The sequence below is a fragment of the Hyperolius riggenbachi genome, chromosome 4 (assembly GCF_040937935.1).
Source record: "Hyperolius riggenbachi isolate aHypRig1 chromosome 4, aHypRig1.pri, whole genome shotgun sequence".
Taxonomy (NCBI): domain Eukaryota; kingdom Metazoa; phylum Chordata; class Amphibia; order Anura; family Hyperoliidae; genus Hyperolius; species Hyperolius riggenbachi.
Genome location: NC_090649.1, coordinates 45,761,853 through 45,785,126, shown reverse-complemented (window position 1 = coordinate 45,785,126; position 23,274 = coordinate 45,761,853). Strand labels below are relative to the sequence as shown.

Genomic DNA, 23,274 nt, shown 5'->3' with positions numbered 1-23,274 from the left:
CTTCTCAGTTTTGATTTAAACGTGTTCAGGGTTGGAGCTGTCTTGATTAAGTTAGGCACGGCATTCTAAAGTCTAGGGGCAGCATGACAGAAAACTCTGTCTTCAAAGGTTTTTAATTGGACTCTGGGGTGGTCAAGTTATTGAGCAACCCCTCTCTGTGCATGTGCCTGTGTCTATATTCTGTTTAATCATCTCATTAAAAGTTTTCGATATTTTGATCATCAGGATGTGTACAGGAGGAGATCGACAGAGTGATTGGATCGGCTCAACCACGGATGGAGCATCGTAAAGACATGCCCTACACAAATGCTGTTGTTCATGAGGTACAGAGGCGGGCCAACATCTTACCCATGAACCTCCCTCGAGAGACTACAAAAGATGTTATATTTCAGGGATACCACATCCCAAAGGTCAGTCATTTATTCTATTACGTTTACTGTACATCCTAATACTTCTAACAAATACTTTATGACATAGATGTGGTAACGTAGATGTTGCCCGTAGAGTATACAGGCAAACAGTTGAAAGCAGAAGCATGGAAGGTGTGAGTATCTGTAATCTAATGTACTATTCATTTCCATTTTCTTTAGGGAACTTATGTCACGGTGCTGCTGGAATCTGTTTTATATGATAAATCACAATTCGAGCATCCAGAGTCCTTCTATCCGGAACACTTCCTGGACAGCAATGGGGCGTTTGTGAAAAAGGCGGCTTTCATACCCTTTTCTGCTGGTAACGCATTCAATATGAGATGGAGTACATTTTACACATGTTTAATTTACAAACTTACCTTAACACCCCCCGAAGGAGGAAAAAAAAAAGCACCATATTCCAGACCAGCCATTTTTGTTTGAATTACAGAAGTTGAGACTCTGTGATAAAAAAAACGTCCCTGGGGGGTACTCACTTTGGGAGGGGGAAGCCTCAGGGTCCCAGTGAGGCTTCCCCTATCCCTGTAGCTGCAGGCAATCCAGCACTGGCTCCCCCGAAGTGTCCCGCAATCCTGGCTCGACAAGCCTGACAAGGCTTGATATATTTACCTTCCCTGGCTCCAGCGGGGGCCCTTTTGTGGCTCTCAGCATGGAGATAGGCGGAAATAGCCGATCTCTGTCAGGTCCGTTCTTCTGCGCAGGCGCAGGAGACTTGCGCCTGCGCAGTAGAGTGGACCAACAGCGATCGGCTATTTCCGCCTATCTCCAAGTGGAGAGCCAATACTGCGCTGGAGTCGGGAAGGTAAATATTTACATCCTCGCTGTTCGGAGGGGCACAGTGAGACCGCTGTGGGACACAGGAGGACGGGGGAAGCCTCGATAGGATCCAGAGGCTTCTCCGACCTGAGGTGAGTACCCCCCAGGGGAGCTTTTTTAGTTTAGGTTTTTTTAGCTTAGGTTTTTTTTTTAGTTTAGGTTTTTAGTTTAGGTTTAGTTTAGGTTTTCTTTAAAATTCTACTGCCGCTCTCCCCATCAATATAAAAGCAGCTAAGAAGGCATGTTAGGAACCTACCTAACACTGTAACTTGGGGGTGGGTGAGTCAAGGTTACTGGGGGGGGGGGGGGGGAAATCTGGTCAGATTTATGCTGGATGCCATGACACCCATATGCCCCTATATGATGAAGGAAGAAATGCTTTGCCCTGTTTACAAAATACTCTTTAGAGATTTATTCGGATTATTTTCACTTGAGGTTTGCTTTAGGCCAGGGATGCTAGCTCCAGTTTTCAAAGGCCGTGGTTTTCACTAATTTTGGTCACAGTTCAAATGAATTGATAGGACCTAACCAGGAAAAGTGTGGTTCATCAAGTAGAACACATTTCTCCATATCTCAGTCCGTCCTGAGAGCTGCCCTGGTTATGTCCCCCAAGGGCTTTAGCTCAACACCTGTGCTGTAGACAATCTGCAGCAAAGCAGAGTTTGTTGTAAGCTTTCTAGTAAGTTGCTGTAAGCTCTGGCAATCATTCTTTTCCTTGTCCTGCAGGGAGGAGGTCTTGCGTTGGAGAAACTCTTGCAAAGATGGAGCTGTTTCTCTTCTTCACCAGCCTCATGCAGAAGTTCACATTCCATGCTGCTCCTGGTGTAACTAACCTCCAGGTCAAACCTTCAATAGGCCTGGCGGTAGCTCCTGTTGGCCACAAGATCTGCTGCATGCCTCGGTCCTAAAGAAAAGTTGTTTCCACTGCTAAGAAGAGTTCTAACATTGTACTGAACCACTTTATCTACATCTTGGGAGCTCCAACTGTGCAATTCTAACCCTTTGCAACTGTATTTGCTTCTCCTGATCATGGAAGATTCAGAAACAAAATTTGGCAGATCCCAGAATGCAGTGCAGGAAGTTGTAAATCTACTGATTGTGTAATTACAGGGGCAAATGCCCCTGCAAGCCAGATGGGCCTCCCACCAGTACAGGGCTTCTCTACACGCTTGACTGAAGTCGGGCTGAGGTGGCCTCAGCTGATAATCAGGCATGTGTACAGAAGTGCTGATTCTCGGCCCGTGATGAAGCGCCGATCAACTCACCTCCAGTGATGGCCGATTCGGATTCCTTTGGTCATGCTGCTCCCCTGCCCTCCACCTGATGTCACGCATGCGCCACTCCATTATTCTTCCGCTTAGCAACAGTACACAGCTGAATCACATCTGTGTAGCCCTGCGATGTTGCCCAAGGGGTTTGGGTCCCGATCCCCGAAGTGTGACATCCACCAAAGGTATGTGCGCACCCTAACGCTATGGGATTCATTATTTTGATAGTTGGCATTTGTTGATTGGTGAGGTTTAAGAGGAAATTACTATTTTTATGAAAAAAAAGCCCTGTACATTCCTAACTTTATACCCTCTTCTTCTTGAAATTTAACAAAGAATAGTATGACATTTTGTATGTTTCTTGTTTATGTTCTTTTGATTGAGAAATTAATAAAATGTGTAATTTACACCTCTAATTAATTTATTTATTTGTTCATCGGAAATGTTTTTTTTTTTTTTTACCAGTCTGATAGTTGAGAAGGTATATTACTTGATGAAGAGCTCGGAATATGATTGACTTATTTATACAATTGCTGAAATTTACCTGAAAGAAAACAATTATTATTACTTTTAAAGTGGTAATATACTCTCGAAAACTAAATTTTCAGTAACTACTCTTAGTTACTTAAAGTGATGGGGAACCGCATTTTGAAAAAAATGAAGCAAATACTTACCTAAGGAGATGGAAGGCTCTGGGTCGTATAGAGTCTTCTGTCTCCTCTCTCGGTGCTCTCTATTCTGTGCTGGCTCCCCCCCATTTCAATCCCCTGCCGAAAGGGTATTTGGAAGTCTTCGGGAGCCGTGTCCTCCCGAAGACGTGCGGCTCCATACTGCACAGACGTGAGCGTGCAAGAGAGCATGCTTGCGCAGGCGCAGTACAGGGCCGCCCTTCTTCAGGAGCACTCAGGCTCCCTGAAGACTTCTGAAGCCTCCTTCGGCCGGGTGAAGCAGTATTTGACTAATTCAGTCAAATACTGCTACCGGGCGAGCCAGCACCGGAACGAGGAGACCAGGAGAGGAGCGGGAAGGCTCTATACGACCAAGAGCCCTCCCTCTCCTTGGGTAAGTATTTGTCTCATTTTTTTAAATGTGTTTCCCATTCACTTTAAGAGAACAATTGAAAGCATTTCCTTACATACTCTGTGTGTAAAAACTCTCACTGCAGAGAGCAGGTAAAAAATGATAGCTTATCTCTGTCTCATCGGCAAAGGCAGAAGACACTCTCTGCCTCTGTTTTGATTCTACTTCCTCCTCCCCCTTTCCCTCTGCTGAATATACACATCACCCTGGCAACAGCTGTGTCACTTTTGCAGAAAAGGAGGGGTGCAGAGTGAAGACACATGCTTCAAAGTGCCTCAGCCTGAAATGATTACATTTGCCATTAGCCAGAGATAAGCCATCCTGAACGCTCTCTGCAGTGAAACAGGATGCACGCGGCCAGGGCCGCACAGGCGCAGTGGTCGGCGACAGAGGAAAGCAAAAGTGAGCCACTGCGAGGGACCAGAGGATCGTTCAGAGACTGCGTAGACACATAGCGGCTTCAGGGGGCCGGTAGAAGCCCAGGGTACCTGAAACACTTTCTTTTTTATGGCATTACAGGTTTCCTCTAAAGTTCATTGAAATCACAAACAATCTTTTAAATGGACTCCGCGGAGTAATGACAAACAAAATCGGAACTTACCTGAGGCTTTCTTTAGCCCACCGTAGATCGGGAGGTCCCCCCGTGTCCTCCTGGCTCCTCTCCTGGTCCCTCCGCAGAAATCACGACCAGCGACACAGGGGCCGATTGTCGGGCTGACACTTCCTGAACGATGACGCTCATCGTCATCACGCCGGCCGCTACTCATCATCACGGCGGCCGGCGTGACAGTACTGCGCTTGCTCGGTTTTCTAACTGTGAACCACTCATGCGCAGTACTGTCACGCCGGCCGCCGTGATGATGAGTAGCGGCCGGCATGATGACGACGAGCGTCATAGTTCAGGAAGTGTCAGTCTGACACTGGGCCCCAGTGTCGCCGGTCGTGATTTCTGCTAAGGGACCGGGAGAGGAGCCAGGAGGACGCCGGGGAACGTCCCGACCTATGGTGGGCTGAAGAAAGCCCCAGGTAAGTCCCGGTTTTGTTTTTGTTTACTCCTCGGAGTCCCTTTATAGCAGGATTTAACCGGTTCAGCACCGCAGTGTCGAAAACCTCATGCATCCGAGCAACGTTCACCTCCCATTCATTCGCCAATAACTTTAATGCTACTTATCACAATTAATTGATCTGCATCTTGTTTTTTCCGCCACTAATTAGGTCGTCTGACGTTGCGATCACTACGTGGAAGCCTATCACAGCGGAACGTTTTCCTGCCTCTGGAGGGGACAGCGGAGTGACACGGCTGTCCCCTGTATAGCATTGCCATAGATCGCAGCGCTGTACCGAGTAAATAGACGGCAGTTTCGCCGTCTACCAGTCTCCTAGCGGCGTTCGCTACTGGGAGACATAGCGGAGATGCGCACGCATCCACGTATGTGATCTCCTGCAACAGGCAGCTCCAGGACTTGAAGCCAATTGGCGTTAGGCGGTCATGGGGCTGTCGCCGCGGTCACGCCCATTGGCGTGAAGTGCTCTTTAGGTAATTAAAATAGCCACAGACACTTCATTTCTATAAATGTTTCAGCGGCAGTCAACGTGTACTTTGATCTTTTCACATGCATACTTCCCTACTTTCATACAAACACCCAAGTTATAAAGTCTCGTATAAAGTGATGAGCCCCAAATTTTGCGTTTCCGTAATTACGACCCGAAGTTTGCAATTAGGACATAAAATTATAATTATAATTCATAATTATCAGAAAAGTAGTCATTCATAATTTCGTAATTCGTAATGTTGTGTCGTAATTTTGTGTTATATCGTAATTTTGTAAAACAAGAAAATTACACAAAATTACAAGCAACACAAAATCCTAATTTCCTGTTCCTGTACACAAAAAAATTATCCCAAAAAATACTAAAAATTAGGAAATTTTACATACTTCCGAAAAAACTATAGTCATTACAGAAATATGTGTATGATTAAAATTACACATAGTTTCACACTTTTTTGTGATTATGATTTGTCCGTTATTAATATAATTGTACTAATGACACAATTTATGCAAAATTTTGGGAAATCCAAATTATCACATTACAATCATCACTACTCTTATGTACAAAAATTGTCCACGTTATAGTAAATTGTTGTAAGCTGATTTACCACCTTACGACCACCTAACACCGGTCGTCGGCTGCACGGTTGCTCCCCCAGCACCGCATAATGCCGATTGGCGTCAAGTCCTGGGGTGGAGATTACAAGGGATCACGCATGCCGATGCATACATATAAACGCGTACATATTATAACATCGTCGGGCAGTTGGAAGCGGGGCAGAAGGTGAGCTGAATGACAACTCACTCTGCTGCCACTTAAATTCCCGGCGGCATTGAATACTATTAACCCTCCGAATCTTAGCAACGCATATAATGATGGGTGATAATGATGACTCATCACCCGGCACACGGAGTTTGCCTGGACTCCAAACCTACTATGCACCCTTGTTGATGTCTGCCACTGGCCAGGGCTGGCGTCCGAGGAGTGGACCATTGAGCATGTGAGATATGCTTGCAAATTTATGCCATCTTGTACATGCATTTCTTTTGCAATTTGCAAACTGAATTAAAGGTATTGCACCACAGAGGCGCTCTCTTCTCTCTCCTTTTTCTGAAACAGACACTTGTCAAATCCCACCGCTGAGAGAGCTGCACTGGATGCTACCTACCTCCTATCATTGTCTGACACTGGCATTGGAGAGCTGATTCACTTTCGACATAATATTCTTTAGTCCTGGCTGTAACACGCAGCGCACATGTATTTGTCTATTGATCAGTTCCGTGAAGCCTGAGAAACTCTACCAGATGCCTACATTTCTAGCATTAACAATTCTATATAATGTATAATCTGAAAACATGGCAACATCATTTTGTGTTTTATGTTCCAGATCATTAACAAACAAAATTGAAGAAAGCATTGTATTTAGCACTGAGCCTTGTGGGTCAGTGCTGCGTGAGCATTGTGGAGGTTTCATGTGACTCTGAGTGGTGCATTTCATGTGACTTTGATGCTTCTTTCTTCTGAAGACGGGAGGAGGAAGAATCAGAGCCCCGTGAACTGCATCATAAAGTGGAAGTAAGTGAACTCCACGTGACCCTGTTCGTATGGAATATCTGTTGAATACACACACCATGCAGCTCCTGAGGAAGCTGGTATTAACATTAACGATACATGGGGGGCAATCAAAGGGGTTTCCTTGGTTTCCTTCCTGATGCTTTTGATACTGCGACTGATACACGGCCTGATCTAGTGTAGTATGTATGCACTTTTCTTTCTCTAACCATGCACCTTACTCGTATATGTTATATTCTGCCCCCCGGCCCGCCCTTATGACCCCGCCCCTATGACCCCGCCCCATAAGAAAATAAAAATCAGAAGCTAGATCCACCACAGCACACAGGATTGTTTCGTGAATGCATTCACAGGCGTCACATTTGGTCACGGTGTAAGCTGGAAAGTGACTAGAAGATTCGCACTCTCTGCACTGTGGGACTGGGCAAGAGGACCACAGAGGAACTAATAACTGAAAAATGCGGATTCCTGATTAACCACTTAAGGACCACTGGCTTAAACCTCCCTAAAGACCAGGCCATTTTTAGCTAATTAGGCCACTGCAGCTTTAAGGCCTCGCTGCAGGGTCATACAACTCAGCGCACAACTGATACCCCCCTCCCCCTTTTTTTTCTCCCCACCAACCGGGCTTTCTGTTGGTGGGGTCAGATCGCCCCAAACATGTTTATTTTATTAAAAAATAATTGTTTTATTTATTTTTATTAAATTTGTGCCTTTTTTTAATTTTATCTTCCCCCCTCCCTCCCTCCCCCTGCCAGCCAATCAGCGCGATCGGCTGTGATAGACTTCAGCCTATCACAGCGGATCGCTTTTGTGCCTCCCAGGGGGACAACCATGTCACACGGCTGTCCCCAGTACAGCACTGCCTTAGATCGCAGCACTATACAGTGTTATTAGATGGTGGGTTCACCGTCTAACAGTGGGAGACTGATGGCGGAGCGGAGCTCCTTCATGCAAGCGGAGATGGGCGCACATCGGCGCGTGCGATCACCTGCAAACTCTGCCCCCAGGACTGCACACCGATTGGCGTTAGGCGGTCCTGGGGCTGCCACCGTGTCTTCTAGAGGTTAAACTGCCAGAATCATTGAAAGGTAGAGAAGGATAGAAATGGCTGGTAAATATTCCCTAATTATTATTTAAACCTTCAAAAATACAATAATGACACAAAAAATAAAATAGAAAATTAGAAAGGAAAAGAAAAATGTGTGTCTACTGAAGGAAAAAGAAAGAAAGAAATGAAAGAAAGGAAAGGAAGGAAGATTGATTGTGATTTCATACCTTCTGCTTACTTCAATTTGTCCACTAGATGTCACTCTGCAGCAGTTTATTCAGCTACACCCCACTGCTGCTTTGTTACTGTCTGTGGTTGTCTCAGCTCTGACTCAGACATGTGGGCACTGGGCAGGTGTCCCCGACCAAAGAGCAGGAATGCCAAATCTGTAAATCTATGACAGCATTGCTTTTCCCATTACCTCCTCCTGCCACTAATACAGTCAATTTGGCTTTACCGTCATCCCTTTTATCTGTAACCTTTTCAAAACTTTTCATGTACTTTTCTACTTTCAAATTCTCATTTACTAGTGAACAAGTGTTACACTGAATCATATCCAAAGGCATAACAACAAACATTTTTTTTGTAGGTGATACCTCGAGTCTTGAGTGCCTCTAGGCGCTGAAATGTACTTTTTGCCTGCAAATTGCATCTTTTATAATGCCTGCAATGTATGGCAAACAAGGAATATTAGAGGCGCCCGATTAGCGTTAATGATTAAAAGTAGGTAAATTACTGGCTATCATTTTAAATATCTGCGCTCGATAGAATCCTGGACACCGGGGCTTGTGGAAATGCAAATAGCGGCATTGTATAGAGCAGGGGTCAGAAACCTTTTTGGCTAAGAGAGCCCTAAATGCCACATATTTTAAAATGTATTTCTGTGAGAGCCATGCAATATGTTTCAAACTACAGTAGGACAGGGTGCATGCACAGCAGAGGGCTCACGTCCCTGTTGCCATGGTGATGTGTATACAGTTGATCCTCTGGGCAGCGGAAGTTTCAGAAACGTCTTCAGCTTCTCTTGGGTTTCAGCAACATCATCAATTTCTTCAAGAGCCAGACAGGAGAAATACCGACTAACAGCTTGTACAATTAGTTCACTGACTAGGGGCTTGATTCACTTTGTATGACGAGATCCCACACTTTGGCCCAATAGTCTGCCTGTCAGGTGACAGGCAGCCTAATGGGCACATCAAAGTGCAGGGATCTCGTCCTACAAAGTCACTGGATCTGACAGGGTCCAGGGTGGGGACAATTGGAGCGGCTGTTAGTTTTGGGGGAGCTTGATTAAGTTAGTAGTGCATGCTACAGCAGTAGTGTACCAACTTTGAAAATGTTACTTGCGCTGGCACACTAAGCTGCGCTGCTTGAGTAGTGTAGCTTAGTGAATCAACCCCTACTGATTTGTCTTTGAGCCAGTTGTAGCCATCAAAAGAGCCACATCTGGCTCCCGAGCCATGGGTTCCCTACCCCTGATATAGAGGGTGTGGAGCACATGCCGCTATTTGCATTTCTGCAAGCCAAGGCACCTGGGATTCTATAGGGTGACACTATTTCTATAAATCTGAAGTAAGACCATGGTTTAATTTCACAAGTTGAAAGGAAGTTTTCCTCCAATCTGGCCATAAATAAATTTTCATACTAGGGTGACATTCTACTTCCCATAGCAGTGCCCATTGTCTGTAGATATACATCATTCCGAAATGAAAAATAGTTATGAGTTAGTATATATTTGATAAGTTGTAGTGTGGGCTCTGTTGGTAGATCATTCAGCTGTAGGAAATGTTGGCAAGCTGCAATATCGTCCTCGTGTGGAATGTTGATATAAAGGGATTCAACATCCATTGTAGCCAGGATAGCACCCTCTGGGATTGGACCCACGGCAGTCAATTTGTTAAAAAGGTCAGTGGTGTCCACTTCAGTGCCAGGGGGTGGTTTGCCTGATCGGTGCTGCGTGGGCTCTCCAGCCCGCAGCACCGATCAGATAGCAGCCAGGGCGATCAGACTTCCCCCTTTTTTCCCCACTAGGGGGATGTCCTGCTGGGGGGGGTCTGATCGCCGCCGGCTGCATGCGCTTGCGGGGGGACTCTTCAAAGCCCCCCTTCACAGCGCTTCCTGGCCTCCTTCCCCTTCCCTCCCTCTCCCTCCCTCTGTGAGCGGATAAGATAGGCTTCAGCCTATCAGGTGCCGGCGGTCCCCGGCCAATCAGAGGCCGGGGATCGCCGATCTCCTCTACGGCGCTGCTGCGCAACAGCGCCGTATATATGTAAACACCAGGGAAGATCTTCCCCGTGTGTTTTACATGTACCCTGCGAGCCGCGATCGGCGGCTCGCAGGGTGTTCACGGAGACACGGAGACACCCTCCGTGAGCTGACATGGAACGGCCGCTTATACGAGCAGCCGTTTCCATGGAATCCACTTAAGCGTACGCAGAATCCTGAAGTGGCTAAGAATGTTTTCTACCCAACCCAATATCTTTTCTGTTAGTGTCCCCAAACCAGAGATGATGAGACAACCTGGATTTCCTTCTTTGTGTATTTTTGGTAAGATGTAGAAGGTGCCTATTTTAGGATTACCTGTTATTAATGTAAGTATGTTAGATGATACTGAGGAAAGATCATTAAGCATATTCTTCAATTCCCTTGAGTATTGTAGCGTGGGGTTTGTTTCTAGTCTTTTGTAGTAGGTGTTGTTAGAGAGCTGTCTGTTTGCTTCTTGAACATAGGTGAATTTATTCAAAATCACTACAGCTCCTCCTTAGTCAGCTGGTTTAATTACTATGTTGTTATTGCTTTTAAGGTTCAGTATTGCTTTCCTTTCTTGAGTGTTGAGGTTGTAGCGTGTCTGTATTTGCTTGTCCAGTATCTCCAATTCGATTCATTTCCTAAAGTTGTCAATATACTCTTCTAATTTCTTGTTCCGTCCTGATTTTGGTGTCCAGGTACTGCTCTTTTTGGTTTTGCTATTTGCAGGTTCAGTGTCTTCAAATGATGAATAATTAGGTCTGTTGTGAAAAAATTCCTTTAGTCGTATCCTCTGAAAAAATTCTTCCATGTCACTACAAAATTCTATTTCATCAAATCTTTTGGTGGGGCAAAAAGTGAGTCCTTTAGAAGAACAGCTAATTCAATCTTGCTTGGGTTATAGCTGGACAAGTTAACCACAGGTAAAAGTTTGGCAGTTTTAGGCTCTGAATGGGGTGCACTTGTATCATTCTCCAGAATGTTTGCAGCTTTGAGTCTAAGGCTGGGGAGTTTCTTTATTTTGTTTAGGATTAAACTGTGCTGTAATTAGAGTTGGGCCGAACCTCCGATTTTAGGTTCGCGAACTTCCGCGTAAGGTTCGGTTCGCGTAAAAGTTCGCGAACCGCAATAGACTTCAATGGGGATGCGAAATTTGAAAAAAAAAAATTATGCTGGCCACAAAAGTGATGGAAAAGATGTTTCAAGGGGTCTAACACCTGGAGGGGGGCATGGATGAGTGGGATGGATGCCAAAAGTCCCCGGGAAAAATCTGGATTTGACGCAAAGCAGCGTTTTAAGGGCAGAAATCACATTGAATGCTAACTGACAGGCCTAAAGTGCTTTAAAACATCTTGCATGTGTATACATCAATCAGGTAGTGTAATTAACCTCCTTAGCGGTAACCCCGTGTGTGACACGGGGTAAGCCGCCGGAGGGTGCCGCTCAGGCCCTACTGGGCCGATCTTCATAATTTTTTTTTTGCTGGACGCAGCTAGCACTCTGCTAGCTGCGCCAGCACCCCGATCGCCGCCGCCGCGCGCCCGATCGCTGCTATCCGGTGCGGCCCGCGCCCCCCCCCCCAGACCCCTGCGCTGCCTGGCCAATCAGTGCCAGGCAACGCCAAGGGGTGGATCGGGTCTCCCAATGACGTCCCGACGTCGTTGACGTCGGTGACGTCATCCGGCCCCGTCGCCATGGCGACGGGGGAAGCCCTCCAGGAAATCCCGTTCTTTGAACGGGATTTCCTGATCGCCTGTCGCCGGAGGCGATCGGCGGGGCTGGGGGGATGCCGCTCAGCAGCGGCTATCATGTAACGAGCCCTGGGCTCGCTACATGATTTAAAAAAAAAAATCAAAAAAACTGCTGCGCTGCCCCCTGGCGGTATTTTTCATACCGCCAAGGGGGTTAAGGTACTGCTTCACACTGACACACCAAACTCACCGTGTAACGCACCGCAAACAGCTGTTTGTGTAGTGACGACCGTGCTGGACTGGTGTGCACCATGGCGAGAACAGGTATGCAGTGGTGGGTTCACTGAACAGAACAGGTATGCAGTGGCGGGTTCACTGAACAGAACAGGTATGCAGTGGCGGGTTCACTGAACAGAACAGGTATGCAGTGGCGGGTTCACTGAACAAAACAGGTATATAGTGGCGGGTTCACAGAACAGGTATGCAGTGGCAGGTTCACTGAACAGGTATGCAGTGGTGGGTTCACTGAAGAGGTATGCAGTGGTGAGTTCACAGTACAGGTATGCAGTGGTGGGTTCACAGTACAGGTATGCAACAGAACAGGTATGCAGCCAGGAACAAGCTAAGCCTAACTAATCTTTCCCTATGAGAGACAGTCTGCAGCAGCTCGCCCTACTCTGACTAATGCAGGCACACGAGTGACCGTAATGGCCGCCGCTGCCTGCCTTGTATTAGGGGGGGAGTGGCTCCAGGGGCTAGTGTAGCCTAATTGGCTACACTGGGCCTGCTGACTGTGATGTAGAGGGTCAAAGTTGACCCTCATGGTGCATTATGGGGCGAACCGAACTTCCGCAAAAGTTCGCCTGCGGGACGCGAACGCGAACCACTGAAGTTCGCATGGAACCGTTCGCAGGCGAACCGTTCGGCCCAACTCTAGCTGTAATTGTTTGTAGAATTTCTGCAATGTAGATTTAAGGCTTTCTGATGATGGTCCTTGCATTGTAGAATAAAGTAAACATAGATTATCTTGGGTAATTCTCTTCTTGCTGTAACAAACCTTAATGAGATAATTCCTGATCCTCTCTGATGTTCTGTAGCAGAGTTGCTGTGAAAAATGGGTGCTGAAGGTATGCTGAATTGGGTTTCTGATAGTAATACCTTTTGCAATCAGATTTTCTTTCTTGTACTTTGGTAGAAAAAATATGTCACTGTCCAGTTGTGCCAATTTCTTCAGTAGGGTTTTACATTCCAAATGTGTGCGGTACATTACGGTATCTTGCATGATGATAGTAGTAAAAATGTTTCTGTACCGGGTTAGCCAAACAATATCTGTAGGTAGAAAAAAAAAAAAAAGTCTTGTAAAAGTAATACCTTTCAATGGCTAACTAATAAAGTTAAATAATGCAAGCTTTCTGGGATCTAGTCCCCTTCTTCAGGCATATTTCCAGATGTTAGCTGTAGTAAAACACTGATGCAGGTAAATAGTAAACACGAAGAAGGCAGTTGTGCTGGTTGCTGTTTAGCAGTTAGATGTCAGGTGATCAGCAGGCTGGAGCCAGTGAGCTCATGCAAGCAAACATGATATCTAGCAGGTTTCTGAAGATCATGAAGCCAAATCAATCATGTTACGTAAGGAGTCATAAACCCTGTTCCACAATTTAACTCTTCTGTTAATGTCGTAAAGGGATACTGTAGGGGGATCGGGGGAAAATGAGTTGAAGTTATCCGGGGCTTCTAATGGTCCCCCGCAGGCATCCTGTGCCCCTGCAGCCACTCACCGATGCTCTGGCCCCGCCTCCAGGTCACTTCTGGAATTTCAGACTTTAAAGTCTGAAAACCACTGCGCCTGCGTTGCCGTGTCCTTGCTTCCCCTGATGTCACCAGGAGCGCATGGCGCAGGCACAGACCATACTGGGCCTGCGCAGTACGCTCCTAGTGCCAGGGACGGATCTAGGGGGGGGGCAAGCGGGTCTCTTGCCCCAGGCGCAGTTTGTTGAAGTCTTAAAAAGGCGGCAAAATTTGGATGGGGAATGGCAGTTTAGGCGCCAAAACCTGACTTTGCCCCAGGCGCAACTTGGGGCAACTTGGTCTAGATCCGTCCCTGCCTAGTGCCATCAGTGCGAGTGAGGACACGGCAATGCAGGCGCAGTGGTTTGCAGACTTTAAAGTCTGAAATTTCAGAGCATCGGTGAGTGGCTGCGCAGGCACAGGATGTCTGTGGGGGACCATTAGAAGCCCCGGGTAACTTCAACTCATTTTTCCCTGACCCCCCTACAGTGTCCCTTTAAGCATTTTCATAAAATTGTACTCAGAAATCTTTCTTGCTTGTTCATTTTTGAAGTTACCCTTAAAGGAGTCATCAGGGTAAATAATGTAAAATGAGTGCTACTTACCGGGGGCTTCCTCCAGCTCCAAGCTCCCAGCACGTCACTTGCCGCAGCTCTGCCCGCAGCCGTTCGCCGCAGGTCCGTCCCGGTCCCCGGCGATGACATCAGAGCGACCCCAGGTCGCGAGCGGCGCTGTCAATCACCTCCACCTCAGCTGGAGCAGACTGCGCAGGTACAGAATAAGTACTTTGAAATCTTGCATGCTGGGTTTACAGAAGTGTTGGCCCACTGGTGTGCCCATTTTACCCTCATTAAATTTAAAGCGGTGATGGTTCATTCTTGTGCGTAGTTTTTGTCCTGTTTCTCCTATATAGATTCCTCTTGAGGGGCATTTCATGCAGCGTATCATGTATATGTAACGATTGGGGAATTATTTCCGAGGTCAGCGCACAAGAGGTGCGCTGACACAGCGGAAATCCTCCACAAGCGTATGAAACAACAGAACCCAGCTTTGGTGCAATGCACCTGTAGAAGGAAATTCCCACCGGCAGATGGAGCTGTGGAGTGCAGAGGAACAACCCCTCTGCACTGCCACAGATGCCAGGTGGGAATTGTACGAGTTGCAGCAATGCAGGGCAAGATTGCCCTTAGAGAGAGAGTGAGCACAGCGACAGAATGTATGTGTGTCCACCAATCTAGTCGCCACCCGGCGACGGTGAACACACAACTAAGACAGAGCAAAGGAACAGACAGGACTAACTACATGCGGTCCCTACACGTTAAGCGCAATAGCGACAAAGCGTACCAACCCTGACTAACCAAAGTAATGCAAAAATGAATAGAGAACGCGAACGCTTGCTAAACGGTTACCTCACCGAGACTACAGAAAGCGTTCGATCCAGACAAGACAGACAGAAGGAGTAAGCAGTAGCAACCGCAGCTCTGGCCTACACTCCCAGACAGAGTACAGAAGGAACCACCGCCACTACCGCTAGGGCGAATGCGATCCCAACAGACAGAACGATTTCCTGTCGACCGCCGCTGGCGACAAGACAATCGCAACAGACAAGACAGAACTAGGCAATACAGATAATCAACAACCTAACTACGCTAGAAGGAATGCTAGTGCACTCCCAAGGATTACTCTAAGATAATCTTAGCAAACAATATGCAGAGGGCTGAGACTCAAGGTAAGTCTAGCAGGATCAAACCTTTATGACAAGCAAGGAATTCTGGGAGGAAATGGTATTTATACTGCAAGCCATCAAAGGAAGCAGCTAAGCAATTTGCATGCCAAGTGGATGCAAATTCCTGACCAGAGCAGCAGCTCAGCAAGTTGCAGAGCGAAGACAGGTCTCCTTTCCAGGGACCTGCAGCACTCAGACCTACAAAATGGTCAAAAAGCTGTCTGCCTGTGAAGACAGCAGAGCAGATCATTACAGTACCCCCCCCCCCCCCCCCCCCGCCTAGGGACGGCTTCCAGACGTCCCTCAAAACTGATATTTTCAACAAAACAGACTGACTGAACACTCATGAAGGTCGGGTCAGCCCGACAAGGCCCAATTCCAGAGTCAATCTTCCCGAAACCAAACTCATCGGAAGCAGAAGCCACCGAAACATGCCCATCAGTACTACAAGCCTCAGCGTAACACCCAACAGAACTGTGAATGCCAGAGAAAAACCCATCGACATTCTCCGAGCAAAACCCACCACCTTCCAGGGACCGTCCAAAAATACCAAACCTACCACAATACCTATTCAAAGTGTCCCTTACAACAGAGAAGCCACTGTTGATCCCATCCAGGGTACCAAGAAAAATTTCTCCCAGAATCTCCCAGAACACTTTGAAGCTCTGCAGAGATCCCAAGAGGCCAGACTGTTCACCAGGCTCACATGGAGAATTCTCAAGAACCCTTATGGAACCTATGACAATTCTGGATTCAGAATTACCAGGACGACCATCAAGATCAGGGCTTTCAGGGACCACTTCTGGGCATACAGGCAGGCAGGCAAAATCAGAACACGTCTCCAACGAGGAAGCATCTGAGCATGCTGGTAACCGAGACACACTAGGGCATTCTGGCTCACAGAGCGCATCGGGGTATCCTAGCACAAGAGAAACCTCAGGACATGTCGAGGAACTGCCAACCTCAGAGTCCGTCACGACAAGACCAAAACCAGAGCCGGGGAGAGAAACATCACGAGTAGTGGTCACAAGTACTGGTCTTTCAAAAGAAGACTTGGACTCAGACTTAGAAGTCTCTGTGACTGTAATTGTATCTAACCAAAACTCATAATTGACTACGCATGACTGAAGCTCCACAAGAGCTGCAAAAGTAGTCAGCATAACAGCAATGCCTACTGAAGTGGGCAATACCTCAGAAGGATCTGGGGGGCAGGAGGCATCTTCCAAAAGTTCGGCACCCTTTGGGAGGAACTTGGAGACCTCCAGAACATCAAACAAAACCTCAGGAGCATCATTTCCCAAGTTTTCTGACAAAGTCTTCGAGGATTCTGAACTATCCATGTTACAGAGCAAAGCATCAAATACATCTTGCGGACTGGGCAAATGTCCCAGGGATGGTTCTACAATATGCTGAGGCTGAATTTCATCATCAAGAACAGGATGCACAGGAATATCTACAGGAACAAACACTGACTCCCTGACTCTAATCTCACTAGACTACAATTCCAAACTCGCAGAAGGACAGGTGAGAGTAGTTGCAATACCTAAACGAGCCTCTAGACTCAATGCAGGAGATTTTATGCAAGGCAATATTGATTCATCCAGAGTACAGGGTAGAGAGTCAGTACTTTCTTCAGAGCAAGAAAGGGACTCACAAATGTCAGTGCGAGTGGACATAATATTTTCATTCATGGTACAGGGCAGGCTCACAGGAACACCTGAGAAACAGGCATTAGATCGCACAGATTCAAACTCCATAAAAGCAGAAGAAAATCTTTCAGAATTCATACAGGTGTCAACACTCACTTGCTTTACCCCAGAAAGGCAGGAACAATCATCCAATAAGGGTGTCTCTTTATTGGAATCAATTGGTTGGTGTGCGTGAAATTCATCCAAAATCGTCTGTCACACATAAATCACCAGATCCACAACACACTCGTCACACTCATCAGATTCAATCAAAGTGTACACAGAATCGATACAAGCATTAAGAATCTCTTTGCTTTCTGCAATGTAAAAATCGCAAAACGCTTTCCAATCTAACTCGAACGCCTCAATCAAAGCCCCAATCTCCCACGGAGCGAATGGAGGCTCAAACAACCCTCTATCAAGGAAACACTCATACGGGTTGGGATCAGGAACATGCATAGATTTTCTTATTGCTTTAATATACTGTATAATTCTACCTATCATAGGATCCACATATGCTTTTGCTTCGGGTAATGAGGCCTGAGAAAAATCGTACAAATCGGAAGTTCCCCCTACACTGGGAATTTTGGTTTGGCTGGTCATACTGCAACGATTGGGGAATTATTTCCGAGGTCAGCACACAAGATGTGCGCTGACACTGCGGAAATCCTCCACAAGCGTATGAAACAACAGAACCCAGCTTTGGTGCAATGTACCTGTAGAGGGAAATTCCCACCGGCAGATGGAGCTGTGGAGTGCAGAGGAACAACCCCTCTGCACTGCCACAGATGCCAGATGGGAATTGTACGAGTTGCAGCAATGCAGGGCAAGATAGCCCTTAGAGAGAGAGTGAGCACAGCGACAGAATGTATGTGTGTCCACCAATCTAGTCGCCACCCGGCGACGGTGAACACACAACTAAGACAGAGCAAAGGAACAGACAGGACTAACTACACGAGGTCCCCACACGTCAAGCGCAATAGTGACAAAGCCCGTGCACGGCATGGTCGCCACACGAGAAGCGCAATAGCGACAAAGCGTACCAACCCTGACTAACCAAAGTAACACGAAAATTAATAGAGAACGCGAACGCTTGCTAAATGGTTACCTCACCGAGACTACAGCAAGCGTTCGATCCAGACAAGACAGACAGAAGGAGTAATCAGTAGCAACCGCAGCTCTGGCCTACACTCCCAGACAGAGTACAGAAGGAACCACCGCCTCTGTCGCTAGGGCGAATGCGATCCAAACAGACAGACAGATGGAGCAACCAGTAGCAACCGCTGCTCTGGCTTGCACCCCTAAGACAGTGTACAGAAGGAACCACCGCCTCTACCGCTAGGGCGAATGCGATCCCAACAGACAGAACGATTTCCTGTCGACCGCCGCTGGCGACAAGACAATCGCAACAGACAAGACAGAACTAGGCAATACAGATAATCAACAACCTAACTACGCTAGAAGGAATGCTAGTGCACTCCCAAGGATTACTCTAAGATAATCTTAGCAAACAATATGCAGAGGGCTGAGACACAAGGTAAGTCTATCAGGATCAAACCTTTATGACCAGCAAGGAATTCTGGGAGGAAATGGTATTTATACTGCAAGCCATCAAAGGAAGCAGCTAAGCAATTTGCATGCCAAGTGGATGCAAATTCCTCACCAGAGCAGCAGCTCAGCAAGTTGCAGAGCGAAGACAGGTCTCCTTTCCAGGGACCTGCAGCACTCAGACCTACAAAATGGTCAAAAAGCTTTCTGCCTGTGCAGACAGCAGAGCAGATCATTACAGTATACAACATTGGATGACTCACAGGAAAATTGGTCTGATGTTTGATGATTTTTCTGTGAGTTTGGTATTTGTATTTGGCTTGTGCACAAGATATAAGGGCAGGTCTCACACCTTGCGTTATTGCAGGGTAATGTGTCTGGAGTTTCTGGTGTAGATAATGCCCTTCTGATAATCATTTGTCTCAAATTGGGAGGTTGTCTGAAAGCAAGCAGTGGTAAATCAGGAAAAACGGTACAGCCCCGCTTCCTCCAGCCCCATAAGCATGGCTGCATCCCTCGCCTTTCTCCTGCGACCTCCCGTTCAGCTCCGGTGAGCCCCGGTAACAGGCTCAGTCGAAACCAGTCAGGGTCTTCTGTGCATGCGCGAACCTACAGTGCATGCACAGTAGAGTAGATCCGTATTGACGCCACTGAGCCTGTTACCGGGGCTCACCATGGCTGAACAGGAGGACGGTGAGGGATGCAGCCGGGTAAGTAAAAAACTAGCTTAACTTCCTGGGCGTTACGGACGAGCTCAGCTCGTTCAGTAACGTAGTGCTGGATTGCTCAGGCCCTAGTGGGCCGATTTGCATATTTTTTTTTAAACACGCAGCTAGCACTTTGCTAGCTGCTTGTCTTACCTGATCGCCGCCGCTCGCCGCTGATCTGCCGTGAAAGAGGGGCCCCCCGCAAACCCCTTGCGCAGCCTGGCCAACCACTGCCAGGCTGCGCTATGGGGTGGATCGGGACTCCCCCTGACGTCAATGATGTCGATGACGTCATTCCGTTCGTCGCCAGAACGGGATTTCCTGATGGGTTTAATCGCCAGGGGCGATCAGAAGGGTAGGAGGGAGGGAGCAGGGAGGGGGGAATCATGTAGCTAGCTAGGCTAGCTACATGATAAAAAAAAAACAATTAGGTGGAAAAAAAACATGCCAGGGAGGTTAAGACTAGTCTCTGAGTCTCTTTAAGGATGTGAGTGCATTCTGAACATGATAAACCGGGTAGCAACCTGTGGTACTAACACACAAAGGGAAGACGTTTAGTGGTACGTCATTCAGCTACGGATCTGTCCCTACTGCTTGGCAGTAGGGATGCTCATTCATATTTCGCGGACTTGAAATTTCTGCATTTCCGATCGGAAATTGGATTTCTGCCGAAATACTTCATTACCTCAATTCGGTAAATGTAGCCCAATCACAGTACCGGTACTCGCAAGCATTGGGCCAATCAGAGAATGCAGAGTAAACTCGGAAGTATTTGGCCAATCAGAGAATGTAAAGGACAAAAAAATACTACTCAGAAATCGGAACTTGAAAATCTAAAATTGGTAATCTGCATTGGCGGAAATCGGAATTTCTACAGAATTGGAGAATTGGCATTTCCGACCACCCTTACTTTGCCGTTTGTCCATCCGGCCCACAGAGAGGATGGAGAGAATAGTATAGAAGAGTTTAGGAAGAATATAAATAATGTATAAATATTGGGTCCAGTTTAGCCCTTGTATATCTCTCTGCTACAGGTCATAGCAGGACAGGCTGTGCACTAGTATATAGGGAATGTGGGAGTGGTCGGAGTCTATATACTTCAGTAGATAGGGAATGTGGAGGGGTCGGAGTCTATATACTTCAGTAGATAGGAAATGTGGGTGGGGTCAGTCAGAGCCAGAGGTGTGGAGACAACAGAGAACAGACAAGTATCTCAGTAGCACATTGTGAAATCAGCTCACTCTGCTGTGCACTGCAGCAGCCATGGATCTCCTGCCATCTGCAGTGCTCACCTTCCTGGTGGCATCAGTAATCAGGTTCATTTATGAATTCCTTTTTGTCAAAACTCCCAAAAACTTTCCCCCTGGCCCCCGGCCTTTGCCGCTGATCGGGAACCTGCATATTATCAATCTGAAGAGGCCCTACCTGACTCTGATGGAGGTAAGTAACATCTGGGGAATGTTTATTATACATGTGACCTGTTATTGCATGGTATGCACACATCCTCTGCAGCAGCCAATCAAACCTTGCATATTGCCTTCTTGTCTGTAGTAAGGTGGCTCATGCATAAAGCAATCAGATTTTGCAGTCTTTCTACAAATTTTAGCCAACGTTTTGAGGACTTATGCCTGGCAAACCTCATGCAATTTCCCATCAGACTGATGGGTTGAATCAACAATTTCGTGACAGGATCACATTTGTACATTGCTAATCTGAAATTGATCCCTTTCTCGATTGGCGGTTTGGGCATCTCACTGGAAATTGCATGATGTGTACCACGCATAAGAGACTGGATGTAAATTTGATGTATTTTCAAAAAGGTCCTTCAACTGCATCTTTATTCTAACATTGAATAAAGATTGTACAATCAGATTGGATAGTATATGGCCAGTATCGTTAGCTCAGTTTACTTGAGTAAGGGTAGGAACCCACTGAGCATTAAGGGATTGCTTTAAATCGCTAGCGATTTCCCTAAACGCTCTGCCAATATAAATAAATGTAACAAATTACACAGTGGCAACTGCGATCTTCAATGTAAAGTATATAAGCGCTGGCAAATCACTCATGAATCGCTACACATAGCGATTTGTGTGTAATTTCTAAATTACTACAAACTGTAAAAAAAAATTATAATAATTTGAAACAACCAATCAGAATTTAAATCGCTAATCGCAAATTGCTATCACAATCTCTGGCAAAAAGCTTACGCTTTTGAAAACCGCTACCAAAATCGCCGGAAAACGCTCATGAAATCACTTACAAAGCGCTAATTAAAAATGCTAGCGATTGCGCTAGCGATTTGCGATTTATATTGGGTTCCAGGCCTAAAGTAGTAGTGTTTTTTTTTTTTTTTTTTTTTTTTTAATAGAATATGAAGCAAATTTAAAAACAAGAAAAACAGATACTTACCTAAGGAGAGGGAAGTCCCTGGATTTTATAGAGCCTTACCAATCCTCTCTCGGTCCCCTCGTTCCACCGTTTTTGTGTGTTGTTTGTTTTTTCTTTTACAAATCACTTCCGACTCCCTAAAGTGTACCTGAGATGGGGGGATATAAATAAATTATACATATCTGGGGCTTCCTCCAGCCCCCTTCAGGCTCATCGCTACCTCGCCATCTTCCTGGGCCACCTTGACCCTCCGTTATTTAGGGGTTAAAGGATACCCAAAGTGACATGTGACATGATGAGATGGACATGTGTATGTACAGTGCCTAGCACACAAATAACTATGCTGTGTTCCTATTTTTCTTTCTCTGTCTGAAAGCGTTAAATTTCAGGTATGTAAGTGGCTGACTCAGTCCTGACTCAGACAGGAAGTGACCACAGTGTGACCTTCACTGATAAGAAATTCCAACTATGAAACACTTTCCTAGCAGAAAATGGCTTCTGAGAGCAAGAACAAGATAAAAAGGGGAATTTCTTATCAGTGAGGGTCACACTGTAGTCACTTCCTGTCTGAGTCAGCCACTTACATACCTGATATTTAACTCTTTCAGGCAGAGAAAGAAAAAAAGGAACACAGCATAGTTATTTGTGTGCTAGGCACTGTACATACACATGTCTATCTCATCATGTCGCATGTCACTTTGGGTATCCTTTAAAGTCCTTCAGTCAGGGCCAGTCGGAGCATGTGCAGTCTGGCTGCATGCTCCTCCCTGTCGCATTCTGTGCCTCTGCTCTGCTGCCTCTCCATCCTCTCTGACAGGCCATGTTGAGCACTGTAGTGCACCACCCAAAGTCTCCCCACATATTAGGCAGGCATGTAATCAAAGTGAAAAACAAAAAAACAAAAACTGTTCAACTTACCTGGGGCTTCTTGGAGCCCCTCCCAGTCATCCTGTGTCTTGCCCTTCCAAGTTCCTCTAGCCAGCAGCCGTGAACGCCTCAAAGCTGGCCAGTCACATGCCTACCCATGAAGTACCCATGCACAGCAGCATTTTTCTTTGCATGCACAGTACAGGAAAATCGCTAGCGCGCATAATGCTCCCAGCAATGGGGGCGTGATCTGGAAACGCGCAGCTTGGGGCTGAACATGCTCAGAAGCGTCCGACTGGCCACAACTGGCAGGGGGTCACCGCTGCTTACTGGAGAGTCGCTGAAGGAGAGGGCGGGCACAGCATGGCCAGGTGCACACATGGCAGAAACACTTGCGTAGTGGGAAACGCTGCGTTTTATGCAGCAATGTTAGTTTATGGGACGCAGAAGGACCAGCGTTCCACCTGCGATTTACAGTAAGCATTCTGCAGACGCTTGCAGTGTTGCATAATATGCATGATGGCTGTCAAAACGCACATACTGAAAGCCTATGGAAACGCATATGCGTTGCGTTTTCCATGCGTTTTATGCTGCGATTTTAATTAAAAAGTAAATATATCTGACATGTTTCCGCTTCCTGTTGTCTTCCTAATGAATTGCATACATTCTGCTGCGTTTTCCGCGGGTGCACATATGCGTTTTCTATTAGCGAACCGCAAAAGCATACAAAAGCACGCAATACGCATGAAAAATGCAAAGACATAAAAAAAACGTTTTTCCTCCAAACGCAAACCCGGGTCTTGCAGCATTTTTTTTTAGATTTCAATGTAAAGTATAGGAAAGTGGAAAACTGCT

The 23,274-nt window shown here is 46.5% G+C and overlaps 2 protein-coding genes across 2 annotated transcripts in view; both read left to right on the top strand.

The window, feature by feature from the left end:
- The window catches only part of LOC137571197 (cytochrome P450 2K6-like), a 29,157-nt gene extending 26,303 nt beyond the window's left edge, over positions 1-2,854 (top strand). Inside the window, exons 7-9 of the mRNA XM_068280022.1 lie at positions 226-410; positions 591-732; positions 1,974-2,854. Of these exons, the coding sequence (XP_068136123.1) occupies positions 226-410; positions 591-732; positions 1,974-2,155 (509 nt within the window). The 3' untranslated portion in view covers positions 2,156-2,854. The remainder of the gene's footprint in view (positions 1-225; positions 411-590; positions 733-1,973) is intronic.
- A 17,573-nt stretch (positions 2,855-20,427) lies between these two features.
- Positions 20,428-23,274, top strand: part of LOC137571198 (cytochrome P450 2K4-like) — a 44,642-nt gene continuing 41,795 nt past the window's right edge. The window contains exon 1 of the mRNA XM_068280023.1: positions 20,428-20,604. Coding sequence (XP_068136124.1) covers positions 20,428-20,604 — 177 coding nt within the window. The remainder of the gene's footprint in view (positions 20,605-23,274) is intronic.